This window comes from Anarrhichthys ocellatus, unplaced genomic scaffold, assembly GCF_004355925.1.
Source record: "Anarrhichthys ocellatus isolate YVR2014 unplaced genomic scaffold, GSC_Weel_1.0 scaffold69, whole genome shotgun sequence".
NCBI classification, from domain to species: Eukaryota; Metazoa; Chordata; class Actinopteri; order Perciformes; family Anarhichadidae; genus Anarrhichthys; species Anarrhichthys ocellatus.
The window spans coordinates 1,196,158-1,214,769 of record NW_022280099.1 but is presented as its reverse complement, the minus strand read 5'-3'; the positions used below and the strand labels follow the sequence as shown (position 1 = coordinate 1,214,769).

General features: G+C 42.8%; 1 protein-coding gene across 8 annotated transcripts in view; it reads left to right on the top strand.

Annotated features, from left to right (window-relative positions):
- fgfr3 (fibroblast growth factor receptor 3) overlaps window positions 1-14,044 on the top strand; it is a 65,330-nt gene extending 51,286 nt beyond the window's left edge. For 2 of the 8 annotated variants that reach the window (XM_031873250.1, XM_031873244.1), the window contains exons 8-18: window positions 2,166-2,310; window positions 2,919-3,094; window positions 6,150-6,298; window positions 6,601-6,722; window positions 7,427-7,537; window positions 7,623-7,813; window positions 8,982-9,104; window positions 9,673-9,743; window positions 11,516-11,653; window positions 12,395-12,500; window positions 13,701-14,044. In XM_031873250.1, the coding sequence (XP_031729110.1) occupies window positions 2,166-2,310; window positions 2,919-3,094; window positions 6,150-6,298; window positions 6,601-6,722; window positions 7,427-7,537; window positions 7,623-7,813; window positions 8,982-9,104; window positions 9,673-9,743; window positions 11,516-11,653; window positions 12,395-12,500; window positions 13,701-13,865 (1,497 nt within the window). In that variant the 3' untranslated portion in view covers window positions 13,866-14,044. Of the gene's footprint in view, window positions 1-216; window positions 362-2,165; window positions 2,311-2,918; window positions 3,101-6,149; window positions 6,299-6,600; window positions 6,723-7,426; window positions 7,538-7,622; window positions 7,814-8,981; window positions 9,105-9,672; window positions 9,744-11,515; window positions 11,654-12,394; window positions 12,501-13,700 lie in introns of all 8 variants that reach the window. The other 6 variants (XM_031873249.1, XM_031873242.1, XM_031873245.1 and 3 more) reach the window with 5 other exon arrangements.
- Window positions 14,045-18,612: the final 4,568 nt, after the last annotated feature.

Genomic DNA, 18,612 nt, shown 5'->3' with positions numbered 1-18,612 from the left:
TGTGTGTGTGTGTGTGTGTGTGTGTGTGTGTGTGTGTGTGTGTGTGTGTGTGTGTGTGTGTCCAGGTTTTCCATGTACATTAACAATACTTGTAGACTCATGTCAAACTACTGAGTTGCAAGTTCTGCCAATGGAATAGTTTGATATTTTGAGTGTGTTTTCATGTGTTCTGTACATTCATAGGCCTCACTGTGCCTCTCACTTTTCCCTTCACAGAGTGTTGTCAGTAAACACACTGAGGCCCACAGTAGGTTGAAACTGTCCAACGTGACAGAGAGAAATGCTGGGAAGTACTGGTGTCGCGCCTCAAACTTTGTAGGCAAGTCGGAAAACGCTTTCTGGCTTAAGATACACAAAGCAGGTAAATCCTGAGCTCAGGGCGGCTGCCGCCTTCACCACACTTCATCCTCTGTGTCTCCTCCTCTCTGCGGGGCTCCTCTTGGTTGTGGGTTTGATTGGCTCACTGGCTTGCTAATAGGACAACACACACACACACACACACACACACACACACATGCCTCTACTGGGATTTAAGTTTAAATTCTCACATTCTATTACTAGCTGCTATCATCCATTGTATCGCGCAGTGCCACTTTGTCTTCCTTACAGATCAATAAAAAACACAATATCACACCTTTAATTACTGAGACAACTTCAAAAGCCTCGCTCCCCACAAACCGCCTTCACACACACACACACACACACACACACACACGCATAAAAACCCCACCAACCAAACCATACCAAGCGGTATTGATTTCCCCGGGAGTGCATTCTCTGCTGTATTAATGTGCTTTTATATGAAAGCATGCGGCAGGACTTTGATTCATGACTGGGTCTGGATGTCACTGTTCATTACTGAGGCCTGGGGATGGAGAGTCGCCCACCCCACCCCCTGCAGAGCCACATCAGACACTGGGTTTCAAACTCCCCCACTGGTCATCACACCCCCCATTAGTCAAAGGAGGAAAGCCACAACTGCAGCGATGGCCTGTTCTGAGTAGTTTCAAGGTTATTTAGTAGCCACGCTGAATCCTTAGGTATTATAAAGTATTATAAAGTCTTTATCTTTATAATACTGAAGGGTGCGTCGCTGAAACAACTTCAAACATCTTGTGTTAGGGAACTAAAATCTTCATGAAATGGAAAAAGAATCGATCCAGAAGAGATCCTTGAGGCACCGCTAAAAACAAAAGATACAAAAAACAACCACAGAAACATTTCAGAACAACATCGCACATTAAGGTTTGAAGCTGAAAGATGAGAAGATTATAATTAACTGCATCAAAGGTTTTGAGAGGTCTAGAAAGAATGGTGGAGGGATCTGCTTTGCTTCGGCGTTCAGTAGACGCTGGTTTCATTTAAACTCACAACTCTTAATGCTGTATCTCAAATCCTGTACTTCCGTTAGTACACTTATATATACGTAGTACTCTGCCTACACGTTGCACTTACTGGTCAAGTGTAGTAGTCTCCTTTGTGGTCCCGCCCTGCAAAGTGTCTCAGTACTCACACTGCACTGCATTTTGAACACACTTATCCACTCACAATAGCAAGTATAAGTTCAGAAGTATCAGATTTGAGACACAGCATAACTGTCCGCTGCAAAAATGTTCATTTGATCAAGTCATTTGTGTCTATTACTGAGCACTAACATTCTGGTTTCTTAGAATAAGTGATCAAATCTGATATTGCTGTAAGAATATTTCAACCTGTTTTAAGTATAATCCAACATGTGTCGAGTACGTTCTACTTTAGTGACAGTACCTTGAAGGAAGACTGTATAAGGCAGGTTGCCATACTAGCATCAAGAAAATGAATCTTAGCAAATTCTTAGAACAAGCTGACAGGAAACTCTTCCACTAGTGGGACTTAGTAACAGTTCAGATGACTGGATAAGAAGGTTTTTGCAGCGTGACATCTTTCTGGGTTTAGATTGAACCAGCAGGCTTGTCTTGCAGCGTGGTGACGGTGATGCTTTGGGTGTTTTCAGGTGTCGGTGTTGCCGTTGTCAGCAGAAGAAAATCCCTCCTTTAAATCCTCCCTCCTGTCCTTTCCTACAGGGTGTATTTGGTGTTTCCTCTAAGGAGCTTTTGGGCTCATGATATCTCTTCTCTCTCTCTTTATTTTCTCCCTCCATCTATTCCCCCTCTCATCCTCCACAGACGGCCGGTATTAACACTACAGATAAGGAGCTAGAGGTTCTCTTCTTGACCAATGTGTCTTTTGAGGATGCGGGCGAGTACACTTGTCTGGCAGGGAACTCTATCGGCTATGCTTACCACTCTGCCTGGCTGACGGTTGTTCCAGGTATATTTCTCTTTTCTCCGCGGGTCTTTGGACTCTTGTGGTCCATTTCCATTTCCAAACTATGATTGCAACTGTAGGCCTACTACATTGTTTGTTTGTTTTTTTGCTCAGTAGCACAATCTTTAACGTTCATTTTCAAACCTAATCACCACAGATTGTTACGTGTTAACACGTTTTAAGTGCGCTGGAACTGTGTCATCTCCCCTTTAATTGGACGAGCCGAACATGCAATCTAGCCTCCATTGAAAGACGTTTTTTAATCAAAGCAGATCGTCTGTTTAAATGTCTCAAAGCTACGAGGCAATTTAACGACATTTTTGTGTTGTGTGTTGAACACAATAATTAGCTCCCTGAGGAGGAGCACATCACAGGTGTAATTACCTGCTGCAGGATGAAACTACAGGCTGATTACTTTCTCATGTGTTTCTGCTTTGACCTATAAATGTTATTCCATAGAGTCTGTTCAGGTGAAATGTGCTGCTGAGCAAAGCTTCTTTTCAATAGTATTGATGGAAAAGTATGAATAATGTGGTAATTATCACGTTTCTTGTATTTTGAGCTTACGATGTGTGTGTGTGTGTGTGTGTGTGTGTGTGTGACCTCCAAAGCAGTGAGCCCGGAGAAGGAGGACTACTACGCCGACATCCTCATCTACGTGACGGGCTGCGTGCTCTTCATCCTCGCCGTGGTCATCGTCGTCCTTTGCCGCATGAGGATGACGACGCAGAAGACGCTGCCCACGCCGCCCGTGCAGAAACTGTCAAAGTTCCCCCTCAAGAGACAGGTAACAGAAAGTAGATACAAGATTCGTATGAGCACTTTCCCCCCTCTTCCTCTCTCTCCCTGTCTGTTTAGTTTTAGCTTTCAGCATTACGTATAACGTCGGTCCAACGTGATGCAGGTGATGCGGTTGAAATTATGTCACAATTTTGCCTTTTTTCCCTAAAAAAACTGTGTTGAAAACATCATATGAGCTGCAAGAACACAGAGAAACACTAACCCGTCATCCACGAGGGTCTTTTGCCAGAACTATTAAGTTTGTTTTGTAATTCACCAACTTTTCAGCAAACTATACAGAGTTTTCTGGGAAAACCTTTACATGTTTCCCAGGCACAGAACGTTCGGGGGGGGGAATCATATCAGGAACTTGTTTAACACATTCATTGCATCAGATGCTGCTTTCAGCAGTTTATTTTCCTTTAAAGTGAACTGCAGCAGAATTTAGATTACTTTGAAAAACAACCTCAACAGTCAGGGAAGGAGCAACATTATGAGCTGAAGGAAGCACCCTGAATGAGTGAAGTCATGGAAACGTAGTGTCATGTTGAGAAACCTGCAGAAGAGTGTGCATTTGCAATATCTGTCTCTTTAATCTTCCAAAGAATAATTGCTCGCAGGATCGGACTCACGCGAGCTAATAGTGTAAATAAACAGTCTGCTATCGTCCGTCTCTCTGTCGTGGGTCTCTGTCCGTCCCGCCGTGTTGATGACGTCGTGCGGACGCTGGAAGGCGTCACGCTGGTGACATGTGTTCACATTTATCTTGGAGCGGATTCAGCTCGGGGATATTTATGCCCTCCTGTGACTGTCAGTGTTAGTTTTAGATTTCACTCTGTGTAACGCACACTCGCCCACTCAACTGTTTGGACAGAAACATAAAGTGGAGCAGTCTGCACCGCGCCTCATTGTCTCTCAGGGCGCCGCGTTCAAACGTCAGCGGTCAAGGTCCGAGTCAAACCCAAGACCGAGTCATAACAGAACACAGACCAGGACGAGACAGAACGAGTCCTACTTGAGACCAAAATAGGAAATGCACTGAACACAATTAAAGGAACAGTCCGACACTTTAGGAAATTTGCTTATTCGCTTTCTTCCCAAGCATTAGATGAGCAGATTGATACCACTCTCATCTGTGTCTACTGAACATGAAGCTATGAAAACAAACATTTCTTTCGAAGTTATTTTTATCAGATCAGATTGTAGATTAAGTGGTAGGAATTATGCTTTTTTCCGAGCTTGTTCAGGAGGGTTGTGCTCTCTCGACAGGTAGGAAGAAACATTTGAGTCAACATCAATCAACCAGCCTCTGATTGATGCACATTTCAGAGATGTCCAAGAAGGGAAAAGGATTTCTGTCCCTTTTCAGGCTTTCCCTCTCCACACTAATTAAGAGAGCTTCACCCTCATCTTCTCCTCTGTTCACTCCCCGTTACTCTCATCAAAACAGCTTCTTTTCTCATCGCTTCTCTGCGTTAGATATTCCTCAGGCAGTGCAGTGTGGCTCTCGTTCTTTTGGTTTCTTGCAACAGCGGTGACACAGAATTTCTTCCACATTTGCGAAATGCACAGCGGATGCAAAGGTCATCTGAGTGATGTGTGGTTTCTCTGTGCGAGCTCCAGCTGTCCAGCTTGGTGATTGAAGGATCGTGCTCCTCAAAATGCAAAATGATGCATTCTTTTAAGAAAAGAAAAGTGTTACTTTAAAGTCAGTACGTAAACAAACACTGAAAGAAACCTGGAAATATATGGAAAGGTTGTCAAACGTAGTGTTTCTCTAATTAGTCTGTGTTACATAAAATCAGCCTTGTCAGGTTATATCAGGTAGAAACACCATCTTCTGAAAGATGCTCTAATCGTAGCCTCTGAATCTCCTCTATCCTGCTACCTTCATATTCATGCTCTTATAAGGTAGCGCAGGGAAAGATCTTATTGCATTTTTCTGTAATCTTTGCTTCGTTTTTGTAAAGCTAATCTCCCGGTTCTCTCCTTTCTTTTTCATAACTCTGAGTAAATCTCCCATAAACCCCCTGGCATGTTCTATCAAATATTACTTTTCATGCCTCTGAAATTGTGGTCGGGGCTGGGTTTTAGTTTTTTAGTCTTTTCAAGCTTCACGGCATTTCTTCTCATTTTCCTGCAGTCGAGAAGTTTGGGAGGGAAGTCTGGTAAGTGGACATGTTTGTTTGAGGACCCCACCTGAAGGGGCCGGCGCTGGCAGACACAAACAGATCCATCACAAGCAGGACCGGAGCCATCAGCTCCCCCGCAGCAGCCAGATAAATGGTGGGAGGATGTGGAGCCGGCGGGGCTCTGGCGTCTGGAGAGCTCGCTGATGGATAGAGACGTCCATCCCACCTCACCACGCGCTCGCTCCACCTCTGCTCCCTCCTTCATTCGTCTTTGTTACCGCCCGCTCCCTCCTGTGCACAGCCACAGGCCGGCTGTTTGTAAAAGTCACCGCCGCCGTCAGAAGTCTCGCTGTTTTATCGGTCCTGAGGCGTGTGATGTTTGCAGTTTGTCGCTGCCAAAAAAACTTCCATCTTGAAGTTATTCAGTCATTTATGCAATCCTTAAATGTTGTTTTTACACCAAGGTTAACGGGGAAATATTCATAACCAACACAGCGCTCTCTACAAACCAGAGCTGAAAACATCTGCTGCACTTTAAATTACTGTTACTTCTTCTGGCCTTGACATTTAAAATCAATTAGACTGACGAGTGAAAAAACAGATCTAGCAATGAGACGAGTTGTCAACAATTTTAACTTGAAGAAAGATAATTACAAAACAAATTTCAATATTAACTGCAAATGTTTTGGATTATGATAAATAACTAAAGTAAATCTCACGCTTACAGATGAATATTTTCGTCTTTTATTTTCCTGTGAACGTATTATCCATCCTAAGATTAGATTCCAACCTGACTAGAGCAGAATTTGTTCAAATATTGTGTGTTCGAAAGTCATGTTGTGTTTCCTCTCTGTCCTGCTGTCTGCTCGTATAGTCACACATCACCTCGTCCTCCTTCAGAGTCTATAACAGTTTATTTTTGCACCCAAGCAGGTGTCCTTGGATTCTAACTCCTCCATGAACTCCAACACCCCGTTGGTGCGGATCGCCCGCCTGTCGTCCAGCGACGGGCCGATGCTGGCCAACGTCTCGGAGCTGGAGCTGCCCTCCGACCCCAAATGGGAGTTTCCTCGGACACGGTGAGAAAAATACCTCCGCGGCTCTACATTCATCATTGTTGTCTAAACGCCTGTCGGAGGCAAAACATGGTGCGCTGTGGCTTTTTAAAACGCTGCCAAGCAACATATTTCAGAGTGGACAGATCCTGTGCTCTTGTCCTTGTAACGGGATGTGCTGTGAAAACATGAGCCGTCAATGCATCACGGTCACGATGACACCTTCCCTCCATGTTTATTTTACTTGGCAATCACATCCGTCTCATTCAACGCTGTAGAGAGAGAATAAAAATCCAAGCTCTGAGATTGTCTGGCTCGTGTTTCAGGCTGACTCTGGGGAAACCTCTGGGCGAGGGCTGCTTCGGTCAGGTGGTGATGGCCGAGGCCATCGGCATCGACAAGGAGAAGCCCAACAAGCCTCTCGACGTCGCCGTGAAAATGCTGAAAGGTGAGCGATTGTTGTGGGCGGCGCTTCACCAATGAATACACAACCTTGACAGTAGCAGTGTTTACATTCGCATGTTTTTATGCACATATTAGGAAAGCTGTCAGGAAACGGCTCTGCTTTTGTCAAAAGAAGAGTTGATGGATGGATCTTTGCCGAATAAATTCAGACGTAGCAAACGTACAACTCACATGAATGATGAGCTGTTTCTGCTGTATAAATATATATATGTATTTATATCGTCTTCGTCTTGGGACAATATGAAACATGACCAATAGTCATGAAGACCTCTCTCCATGTTTCTATTTCATGTGCTCAGATGACCAAGTCAACTTGTTTTGTTTCCGGTTCTCAACCTTCTTCTTCTTCTTCTTCTTCTGCTGTGTTTACTGGCGGGTTACAGCCACGCTTAGCCTAACAACGCTGTAGCTAAGTCTATTCGCTCCAAACCAGTTTTTTTGTGACATTTTCAAAAGTTTGCTTGAAATTGGTTTGACGATAGAATGGAAACACGGCGAGTGACAGCCGTGGTGCTGTGCTCTGAGATGTCCCTGAAGGAAATCGGCAGTATTGTGTCTTTTCAAACGCATTCCCTGTGCACATAATAACTTGGTGCGTCTGGTCTCACGTCTCACAAAGTCTTTCCTCTCTCCTGCGTTCTTCTCCTCGATGCTCGCGACATTAACACTCTCTTTCATTTCTCTCAGATGACGCCACGGATAAAGATTTGTCGGACCTGGTGTCGGAGATGGAGATGATGAAGATGATCGGAAAACACAAAAACATTATCAACCTGCTCGGAGCGTGCACGCAGGACGGTGAGTTCTCGGTGCATCAGGGAGGAGATGATTAACTCCACAGTTAAACTGAGCATTGTAAGTGACTCTTCGCTCTGTGTCGCAGGTCCTCTGTACGTCCTGGTGGAGTACGCCTCCAAAGGCAACCTGAGGGAGTACCTGCGGGCGCGGCGGCCGCCGGGCATGGACTACTCCTTCGACACCTGTAAAATCCCCGACGAGCAGCTCACCTTCAAAGACCTGGTGTCCTGCGCCTACCAGGTCGCCCGAGGCATGGAGTACCTCGCCTCACAGAAGGTCAGCCGCCATGATACCGCGTCACTAAAACTCGTGTGTGTGTGTGTGTGTGTGTGTGTGTGTGTGTGTGCGAGTGAGTGAATAAATGCATGTTTTGGAGGAAATGTCCTCACAGCTGCAACTTCAACTTAATTATTGTTCCGATGAGAAGATGGCTCAGCCAGAACTCATCTATCTAAACTTAAAATAAGAAGATAATAAATGTGTTTTGGGGTGTTAGACGAGGCCAACAGACTGTTAGTTTATAAATATATTTCAAGTGTTATTTTTCAGTTTTACAAACTAAAACCTTTTTTCGCACCTCAATATATTTTTTCGAACTGTTGATTTTGTCATTGTACTGTCACACAGAACGCCAAAATTATGAGAAATTTGTGAGCTTTAGCGCCCCAGATAAAGGCGTGAACCAATCACGGTGTGCGGAACCGACATATTCAAAACACACTGTGGTTCTTTAGAGGAACAACATAACAACACAGGGGATCGTAGTCCCAAACAAGTCAGCAAACTTTATTACGCCTTTCAATCTTGACAAATGCAGCGCATGCCAGGTCCACTCCTTTTGTTCTTACCTTTCACAATAAAAGCCCGAGACACAAACACAATGGGTAACTGTCACTAAAAGGAAACTCAATAAAACAGCTTTTTTATTTGTTTACTTCAGCATTACTGCCAGACTCTGCTCTGATCCTCTGCCTGCGTGAATCTACGTATCTATGTATGTTAGTTTTTAATAGTTTTGATGTTTCCATGTTCGTGTCGTTTGTACACGTGTGTAAAGGCCTTCAGTCTGAACAGAGATCACGTCAGTTGACCTCTGCAGTGTTATAAGTTCTTTTTTTATGTTCATGGGAAGCAATTATAGAATTAGTTTATCTACAATCTCACTTCATATGTTGTAACTATGGTTAACATCTTTGCAAATATAAAAATCTGTTTTCTGGTAAGTTTGGAATAAGGTTCAGGCTCAGACGTTGGGATGAGGCTTTTCATGTTCGGATAAACATACATTTGCCATTTAGGGGCGAAACAGTTTGACAATGGTAAATGTAAGTCGTCAGCTTTCAGTGCGTGTGTGTGAGAGTGTGTGTGTGAGAGTGAGTGTGAGTGAGTGAGTGAGATTTGTTGTGTCGACGTGTGCTTGATGCCTCTGTGCTTCTTCCCTCAGTGCATCCACAGAGACTTGGCAGCCAGAAACGTCCTTGTGACAGAGGACAACGTTATGAAGATCGCTGACTTCGGTCTCGCCAGAGATGTGCACAATATAGACTACTACAAAAAGACCACCAACGTGAGTCTCATCCCCTCTGTCAGAAGCAAAGTATTGGCTCATCATATCAGGCCTTAACTTTTATAAAGAGACGGTGTTGTGAGAGCGGGGGCCACTTTGCCCAGCGGTCGATATTCTACTGCAAAGATTCTTCCAGCCTGCAAAATCTAGTTATGTGTTAGAATACTTTATTGTATAGTGAGAAGAACAGAAAAGAAGCAAAGATGTGTCATATGGATTTAATGTCCAAGCAGGTCGAGACATTTACTTTACAGAGCTGGAACAGTTCACTAAGTTCAGATAATTGCATTCAAGTGCGGGACAGACAGCAGACATCGTGTTATTAACAACAACAAAGACACCAGATGACATTCACCAATCTCTGATACATTTTTTGCGAGCCTCATTTGTTGAGTTTGGATTGAAGATACTTATGATGGCTTATGATGAGACAGGCTAGCCAAAGTTCAAGGTGTGATTCCGGCCTTGGCGGGACCAGACTGTGTGTTCGGGTCCATATTTTTCTGTCTGCTCGGTACAGAATGGTTCTGCTGACCAAAGCGGTTCTGCTGTGCCTCTGTTGTTGCAGGGTCGTCTGCCCGTGAAATGGATGGCTCCGGAGGCTCTGTTCGACCGGGTCTACACGCACCAGAGCGACGTGTGAGTATTGCACAAACCAACCGTCACATGCCAACTGCCCGCTCATGTGGAGCCGTCCGCACACCGGCAGGAATCCGGGTGTTGAAATGTCGTGACTGAGCGCGTTAGCATCAAACGCCGAGCTTGTGCGTGTGAATATGGAATCGTAGCGTTCCCCTTCCAAATATCTCCCGCTCGCTGTCACCCCGCGCTCACTCGGTAATCCTGAGCTTCTTGTGTATCGGTGGCTCCGCATTCCTCGCCGCATTTGTTCTTTAATCTTCCCAAATGTGACATCAGAGAGAGAGAGAAACACACTGTTTGGTCAGTGCAAATCCAAGAGCAGGAGATAAGAGGGTCAGTGGATTTATCACAAGGTGTTCTTTTTCTAAATCCAAAGGGCGCCGTGGACAAGCGCACCTTTTACGAGCTGTGATTGCTCCTGAGTTGGCTGCGTTCAGGAGAAGAAAGGCGAGTTTAGGAGGGGAGGTCACAAAGTCAATCTGTGTTGTGGTAGTTTAACCCCCCCCCCCCCCTGTAAACTGCTCCTTTCACTCCCACCCCCCCACCCACAGCCAGACGCTGTGTCCCCAGCACAGCCATCCAAGCCAAACACGGGGCCCCTGTCAACACGGGCTCGCCGTGTAATTACACCAGACTGGGAACAAGCCGAGAGGAGAATCAGCCCCGCTCTGTTATTTCAGCAGGTCTGGATTACAGTCGATCCTCTCGCCAAACTTCCTCCTCCCCCCCCCCCCTTCATACAGTAGTCGCTCTGCAGCCAGTTTACTCTCACACACCTCGGGGGACTCTGACTCCTGACCTGTGATGGTTTTTACTGAAAAGCATTACGCTGAAACAGACGGGAGACGATTAGAGCACGTTAAATCAAATCTGTCGCAAACAGCAAGACAAAAGGAGTGAATATGAGGAAACCTCACGGCACAACTGGCTCACGCAGCTTTCCAAACGTTTACAGCTCTGAAGGCAGAACTGGCTGTGAGAACGCTCAGGGAGACATTTTTGTTGGATGTTTACATATTCACATATGCGCAGAGAAGCAGCGTGTGCCTTTAAGTCATTTGCATCACATTTCCAAGTGACAGTTTCTACAAATACATTTAGACCAGAATATATATATTTTTAATTCAGGTACAAGGTTTATTTAGTGCCGATGTATCTGTTAGTTCTCCAGCCTGTGAGTTTTTTTCTGCCAATATCACAGATTTCATTTTGAACGGCTTCAGAGACATCAATGAGCCACACTGATGCCCTGCTGACATGTTCCTTCACTACCATGAACACACGCACTGCAGTTCTTTTAACACACACAGACCTGCTGCCACAAATACTCACTACAACACCAAATATGTATCAATCCGCCGCTGAAAATAATCCCCAACAAGCGCTCCATTTGATCTTGTTTGAGTAAGGGAAATAATGGACTTCTTTTTTTAAATAAAACTATATATTTGTGAGCCATTTTTTAAAGATTTAGTGTGTTTCCTCCGTAGGAACTTGTCTCCTTGTCTGGCTTGAGGGACGAGTTGTTGATTTTTACAAATATTGACTGACTGTCCCAGACAATAAGAATGTCAAATAGATTTTTACATTGAGTGCAGTAAACATTATTAAAGATCAATATTTCCCAAAACAGGTTCATCGGTTTATCCGGGGAACACAAACCTCTTGACTGCTTCAGGCCATGAGTGCTGTTTAACCTCTAATCTGTATTCATTGTGTGTGTGCGTGTGTGTGTGTGTGTGTGTGTGTGTGTGTGTGTGTGTGTCCAGGTGGTCCTATGGGGTGTTGTTGTGGGAGATCTTCACACTGGGAGGCTCGCCGTATCCAGGAATCCCAGTAGAAGAACTCTTTAAGCTGCTGAAGGAGGGACATCGGATGGACAAACCTGCCAACTGCACCCATGAGCTGTAGGTGTCTCTCTGAACTATAGTTACTTCTGTAATATCATTTTAGCAGGAGGCCGTTACTGACCTAAAGGCATTGGAAGGAAAGACACGGTATAGCCTGGTGCGTCACAAACCGACGCTGAACCAGGGTGCTGATCAAGCGGCGAAATCTGACGAGTTGGCAGTAAGACCCGGCTGATAGACGGGGGCCTACACTTCACAATTCATTTGATTAACTTTCTCTAAAATTGAAAGTTGTACGTAGTAACTGGTTCCACATTCCCAAAAATATAAAAGCGTCTTTATATAATCTAGTTTTATGCATTCTGTATTCATATTCAGTTGCATTTGATTTACAAGTAACAACTTGAAGCTAAATGTATGCACGTATACTTTGAACGTCAAAAAATTGTAAAAATCTGGTTTTAAAAAAAGATCCATTGATCCCCATCATACAAGGTCAGCAACTTATTGGGGTTTTCTGCTCCTTCCTGTGGTTGTCGTAAGATGTCCTCCATTACTGTCAGCTGTGGTTAACAGTGTCTTCTTGCAGCTGGAAACTCAGCAAAAGAAAACTGGTGAAAAGCAGAAATGATGAGTCCTTACTTTAACTTTAACTTTAATTACAGAGCCTCACCATCCAGCTGCAGATCAAGTAGACCAGTATCGCTGGGAACAGTCCATCTGAGATCTGAGAGTGCTTGTATTTATATTTCATTTTAATGGATGCAGAGAAGCTAAACCTTGATGTGGGCGTTTCAGGTACATGATCATGAGGGAGTGCTGGCACGCCGTGCCATCACAAAGGCCCACCTTCAGACAGCTGGTAGAAGATCACGACCGGGTTTTATCAATGACCTCCACCGATGTAAGTCTCCCCGCACAGCTGCTGCTCACTCATAACATGGACCTTCAGTTTCACCTTGGACCACTCTAACTTTCCACTTCATAAAGCACACTCACCGAACTAGAAAGCACATTTAAATGTACTGGGAAACAGCAGTTGCATCCTCTGTGACGGAACATATTTCTCAGTGAAACAGAATATATGAGTGGAATTTCAGTCAATTCCTTCTAATTGCTTTAGCAATCTCAAAAACATTGGGAGAAATCAGTTGATCAGATGACAACCACATTCTTTGGAAAGGTTTTTATCAACAAAAATATTTTTTGTTATCTAAACACACATCTCCTTCTCTAATAACGCTCTGCTAGCTACTACAGCCGACATGCTAACAGTCAAAAGATGAGTCATCAAAGATATTTTACAGGAAGTGAAAAGACAGGGATTTTGATCAGTTGGCAACCTTCAGGTCTGAAACGTTAAACCAACTGAAGTGCCTTAAAGATGCATTCTCTCTAGTGTCCACCAGGGGGCGACTCCTCTGGTTGTATAGAAGTCTATGAGAAAATGACTCTACTTCTCTCTTGATTTATTACCTCAGTAAACATTGTAAACATGAGTTTATGGTCTCAATCTCTAGTTTCAAGTCTTCTTCAATACAGCATGATGTTCATTTAGTACATTATGGTCCATTTAGAGTCACACAGACCATAAAGCAGGGGGTGCTTTAGGCCAAAAAGCCAAAATTCCACAAACCGTCACAATCCACTTCTTATATACAGTTCTGTGATTTTGATATAAAAATACAACATTTTTTGACATAAACATACATTTAGTACATAACCAGACAACAATTAAAACAGGGGTGTCGGATTAGAAGTTGATTTTATTTTTAATTCGCTGTCTCTAAAATGTTAGGTTGTTTTCGTTTTATGTTTTTTATGTATTTTCACAAGTTAAAATCAAAGATAACAATGGAAGATAATGTACAGATCTATTTATAGCCTTCACCATAAACACATAAAACAATATTTGCAAATCATGCAAGAAAGAAAGAATACAATCATAAAGTCTCTTTTAAACATCTTCTGTTGAACTTACAAACATATAAACATAACAAATATAAGTGATAAAACAGTAAAACTATGTAATTCTTCACTTATTTACCGCAGAAGGAATTTGACTGTGACACCGGAGTCTAACCTTTGACCCCTCCTCTGACAGGAGTACCTGGACCTGGCGGTGCCCTTCGAGCAGTACTCTCCCACCTGTCAGGACTCCAACAGCACCTGCTCCTCAGGGGACGACTCGGTGTTCGCCCACGACCCGCTGCCCGAGGAGCCCTGTCTTCCCAAACAGCTTCCCAGTAACGGGGTGATTAGGACATAAAACCTGAGCTGACGGGGGGGAGGGGTGGACTTAAACCTCCCCTCACAGTCTGCGATTCATAAAACACCTCTCAGTGACTCCTCAAGATATGGAAATGAAAACTCAGCATGCAATACTTCCACAGTGCTTCAGCTCTTCAATTCGTCTTAAACTCTCAGTCGAAATCCTCTTCGACTGGGTTTTCCTCCTCCTCCTCCTCCTCCTCCCCAAGAGACTCTTGAAACATTGAAGGATTATTTTTTGCCGTTGAACCATGTTTGTGTTCTTCTTTTCAGAAATGAAATTATATTTTTGTACTCGGGCCAGTCTTTTTTTTACGGACAATCTTTGGGGTGAAACCATTCCGTGCCTACTGGGATGGAAACGTCCTGAGACTGAAAGAAAAGGAGGCGAGAGGAGGGAATGAAGGGCATTGGTCAGTGACTGGTTGGCGGTCCAGTAGGCGAGGACCTCAGATGTTTATCCTCTCGTCTGCACGGAGCCCTTAGATCGCGAGATAAAGGTGTGCGATCTAAAAGAGGATCCGTTGACAAGATACCAGCAAAGCCAGAATCAACTCGATGATGGGACTCGTTCTTCCGAAGACACTCGGTAACTTTTCTCTGACAGAAGACGCTCAACGACAGAGAGGACTACGTGAGCGTTCGAATGTGTTTGTACGCCATCGTCACGTTTTAGCATCCCGAACAAAAACACGTTTTTTGATAATCGTGGAACAAATTTCCTCATCAAGTGTGAGGCGAAGTTTCAGGGCCATTCAGTCATTAGTACAAGGTTCAGAGTGTTTCTTTTATGTATCTAGAAAATGATTTATTGTAAATATATAAATGCAAATATGTATCATATTGCTGATCACAGCCGTGTACTTAAAAGACAAAAAATTACATTTTTCTAAAGTATTGTTTTAGGATGGAAGCATTGCAATCTAGAAGACACTGTCATGGAAGTGTAAAACATTTAAACGTTTAAAGTGATACAGAACAGATTTATTTGAATAATTAACATGTATATTTGTAAAGATATTTATAGAGTTAACATGTGGTTCTTAAGTTCGAAAGGTCTAGTTTAGGATATTAGTACTGTACGCAAAGATTTTTATTTCAACTTTTTTTGTAACTTATTTTACAGCAGAACTGCGACGTTGTTTTTCACAGATCCATCTTTTTTTTTTCAACAGTTTTTATAAAAAAAAAGAGAGAATGTATGACGGAAGCGAAGGCGATCTAAGAGAGCGAGTGCGGTTCGACCGCTGGAGGAGGACTCGTCGAGCTGAAGGCTCCCGCCGAAGGGAAGCTGGACGTTTCCGTCGAGTTCAAATTCTGGTTTCGAAAAGTTGACGTTTGCAATATCAAAGCAGCGATTAACTCTTGCTGGGCAAGAAATGGCAGCGCAGAGAATCTGTACAGAGAAGCCTTTTACTTAAAGACATATTGAACATCAACAACTAGCTGTGAATCATTCAGAGCCTTCAGAGAACCTGGTTTCACTGTTCAGTCCGTACACAACTACATTTGCCACAATGCTTTTCAGACATTATTATTAAGGAAGATACTTAACGGGAAAAACTGCAATGCATTTTGGGGTTTTAAGTCGAGTAAAGAGGCCGCTCCTCTTTAACAATCGTGCATAATTGTTAAAGAGGCCGCTCCTCTTTAACAATCGTGCATAATTGTTGAATGTCAGAGTTCTGAAGTCGAGGAAGAAGGTCACAAAATTCTGACATGTACCGTTAATATATAAGAATACATTAAAAACACACAAAAAGAACCCAGACATTCAAAGTACATCACTGTGATTTGGTTAAACAGTGTTAAAGCATTTGGAGGTGGATATTTGCTCTGAAGGCTTCGAACTCTTATACTGTAACGGAAAGGTCACAGGGTCGATGCTAACAAGCTGCATGCAGTGTCAAAGTGCCCTTGAGCAAGACACTCTGATAATAAAGCATCAACTTGAAGGCAGAAGTGTGAAGCTGTTATGTCCTTTTGCGCTTGAGATGTTATCGCTGCTCTAAAGTATTAATACTGATATGAAGGCACAAGTCATACAGCAGAAACATACAGAAAGTATAAACAGTATATATATATCGGTTTGTTAAAGGAGACTCTGAAGTCTGTGGTGGATCCTGAGCTTAGTTTGCAAAAAATATAAGTGCCAAATTAGTCTTCAAGTCTATTTCACCGACTTCTCCAGATCTCTGAACCAAACACTGCACCTGTGAATGTAGGCGGGCGGAGGTCACACGTGCAGGGAAGGATCGTGGGATTTGCCAAATGGATATCTCCCCTTTCTTTTACGCAGTCGTCTCTCTAGCTGACCCCCCCCCCCCAAAAAAAGCGAAAGGGTTATACAGACATGTATACAGAGTCTGTTTTTAGCAAAGGTTCAGAAACACGACTGACTCGCTGCTGAATGAAGCGGTGGTAACACTTTACGGTGCAATGGCCTTATTCCAGTGTGTGAGCTGCATTTGAATCAAGACATTTATTCAGTTCTTCATGAACTCACCCCCCCCCCCCCAATATTTAAAATACTTAAAAGAGTGAACATTGTATTTAATTCTATTGATACACTGGGAGATTTTTTTATGTTTTTCAGCACTAAATGATTTACTTTCATGAGTTTATGCACAGAAACAAGGCCTTTGTAAAGTGGAAGGTTACACCAAGTTATTGGTATTTGGGTTTTACGTTCAGTTTTGCAGTTTTTGGCCCCCGAATCTATGAAGTGCCTGGAATAATTTAGCGAACAAAAAGGAGATTAATTGATTCATTTTGATCACATTTTTGAATGTATAATTGCAACAAAATAAAATGTGATAAAAGAATCAGTTCCCGCCAGCAGCAGGCTGTGTGTCCGTAATAACCCTTTTTATTCTTGAGTGAACAAACAGACATAAAGGCACTTGTGTGAAGGTTGGATGGATCTAATGAAACGCTGTTTTGTTTTATTTATTCCTCCATGCTGGGTAAAAGCTCTCCCTGTGGTGAGAGTATTTCTATTCACAACGATCTGCTTTTCAGTGTTGTTTTTCATTAAAGAGCCAGAACATGATGATGATGATGAGTCATTTTACTAGATGCTGATTGGCCCCGTCAGGCTTCGCTCCTGGTTTAGTTATCCTTTCTGTTTATTGTTATTGGGATGCCCTCCCTGGCCTTTTGTCTGCCTCCTTGTCGATGTGCTTCACTCTGACTCTGACGGCCTCCGTCTCACTTGTTAGGAGTATATGTTGTTTTTAATGTCTGTGTTTTTTATGGCAGCAAAAGCTGGATATCCATAATAGATGAAAGAAAGACAAAACAAAGAGCTGAATGAATTGACTTTCCTTCAGGTTTTTAAGTATTAGACCGATCTGTCAAGTTGCTGATACATTTCATTGCCGTCGTATGAAAATAATGTTCCTCCAAAATATCAAATTTTCTCGAGCTAAGAAACACTGGCCTGGTTTTTAGCTTCCTGACATGTATTTTTAGATAACCCAGTGTGTGTTCTAACGTCAAACTGCAATTTCTATTTTACAAATTTTATACTTACAAAATGAAGGAAATACAGTATAATCTAAAGTAGGTTTTTGGCTTAGAGATCATGACCAGAGACCCTGTAACTCCAGAACTTGCTTAGAAATCACCAGGATTTTAGTTTCTTTCAGTATCGCAGTAATAAGATAGTTCTGGATACTTTCAATTGTGCCAATTTGCCAGAATTTGAAGAAAATACAATAAATAGCTTTATTAAAAACATAAATCTTGAGTTTCGGTGTCCCTTAATAGTCTTGATCTAAAGTCCTTGGGGAAACTCTGAACACTAATTTCATATTTAACCGTATTTGTATCAGCAAGATGTCATCAGCTCTAATGCCTTGAAAAGCAGAGACAGATGTGAAAAACAACAAATGCTTTTGAGAGGGAACATGTTTTCTTTGCTGTTGAATGAATAAACAGCACGGCCTCAGCAGGGAGGGACTCTTACTGTATGTACAGTCACACACCACCTGTCGTCTCCACTCTGACTGACTTATTTATTCTCTCTTCTGAAACAAAAAGAAAATCAGGATTGAAGATGGGACTGAGGGGGAGGGGCGCTACACACCTTTCCTTCCAGCGACATCAGAACTATACATATTTCTCACGTTGTAGTTTGTTTTATTTCATGTTCCACGTGGGAATGGTTAGCTTTCACACAGTTGTTTTCATCACGTCTTCATGTTATCATGCAGTTCTAACCCCGACAATGTTAGTCCAGATTAATTTATAGTTTGAAATATGCTTTTACGTTGCTGATGTACATGAGTAGAATTTTATGTAGCTGTGTGAGCTATTTTATAAGAATCACAGAGAGGACGTTTTCATATACAGTATTTTCTTTCCGTTTCATTTTGCATTCCACGTCAGGTTTTTCTTCACAACAACAAAACAACATATTTGTCCTTTGATTTATTATTTTTTTCCAATCCCACATAATTTATTTTTCCTCTCTCTGTATTCATGTTCCTAACATAGAAAGGTGGAACTAACCATTTGGCATTATGTGATTTTTTTTTTTTTAATTATTTTTTTTTTGTTGTAATTCATAGCTTGTTTGTTGCATTCTACCTGTTTGATCATGAATCCTCTGTAACATTCCACCACAACAACCCCACTGAGGACAAAAACAACTATTTCACAACTCTCTCTCTGTCTCTCTCTCTCTCTCTCGCCGTCTCTCTCTCTCTCGCCGTCTCTCTGTCTCTGTCTGTCTCTCTCTC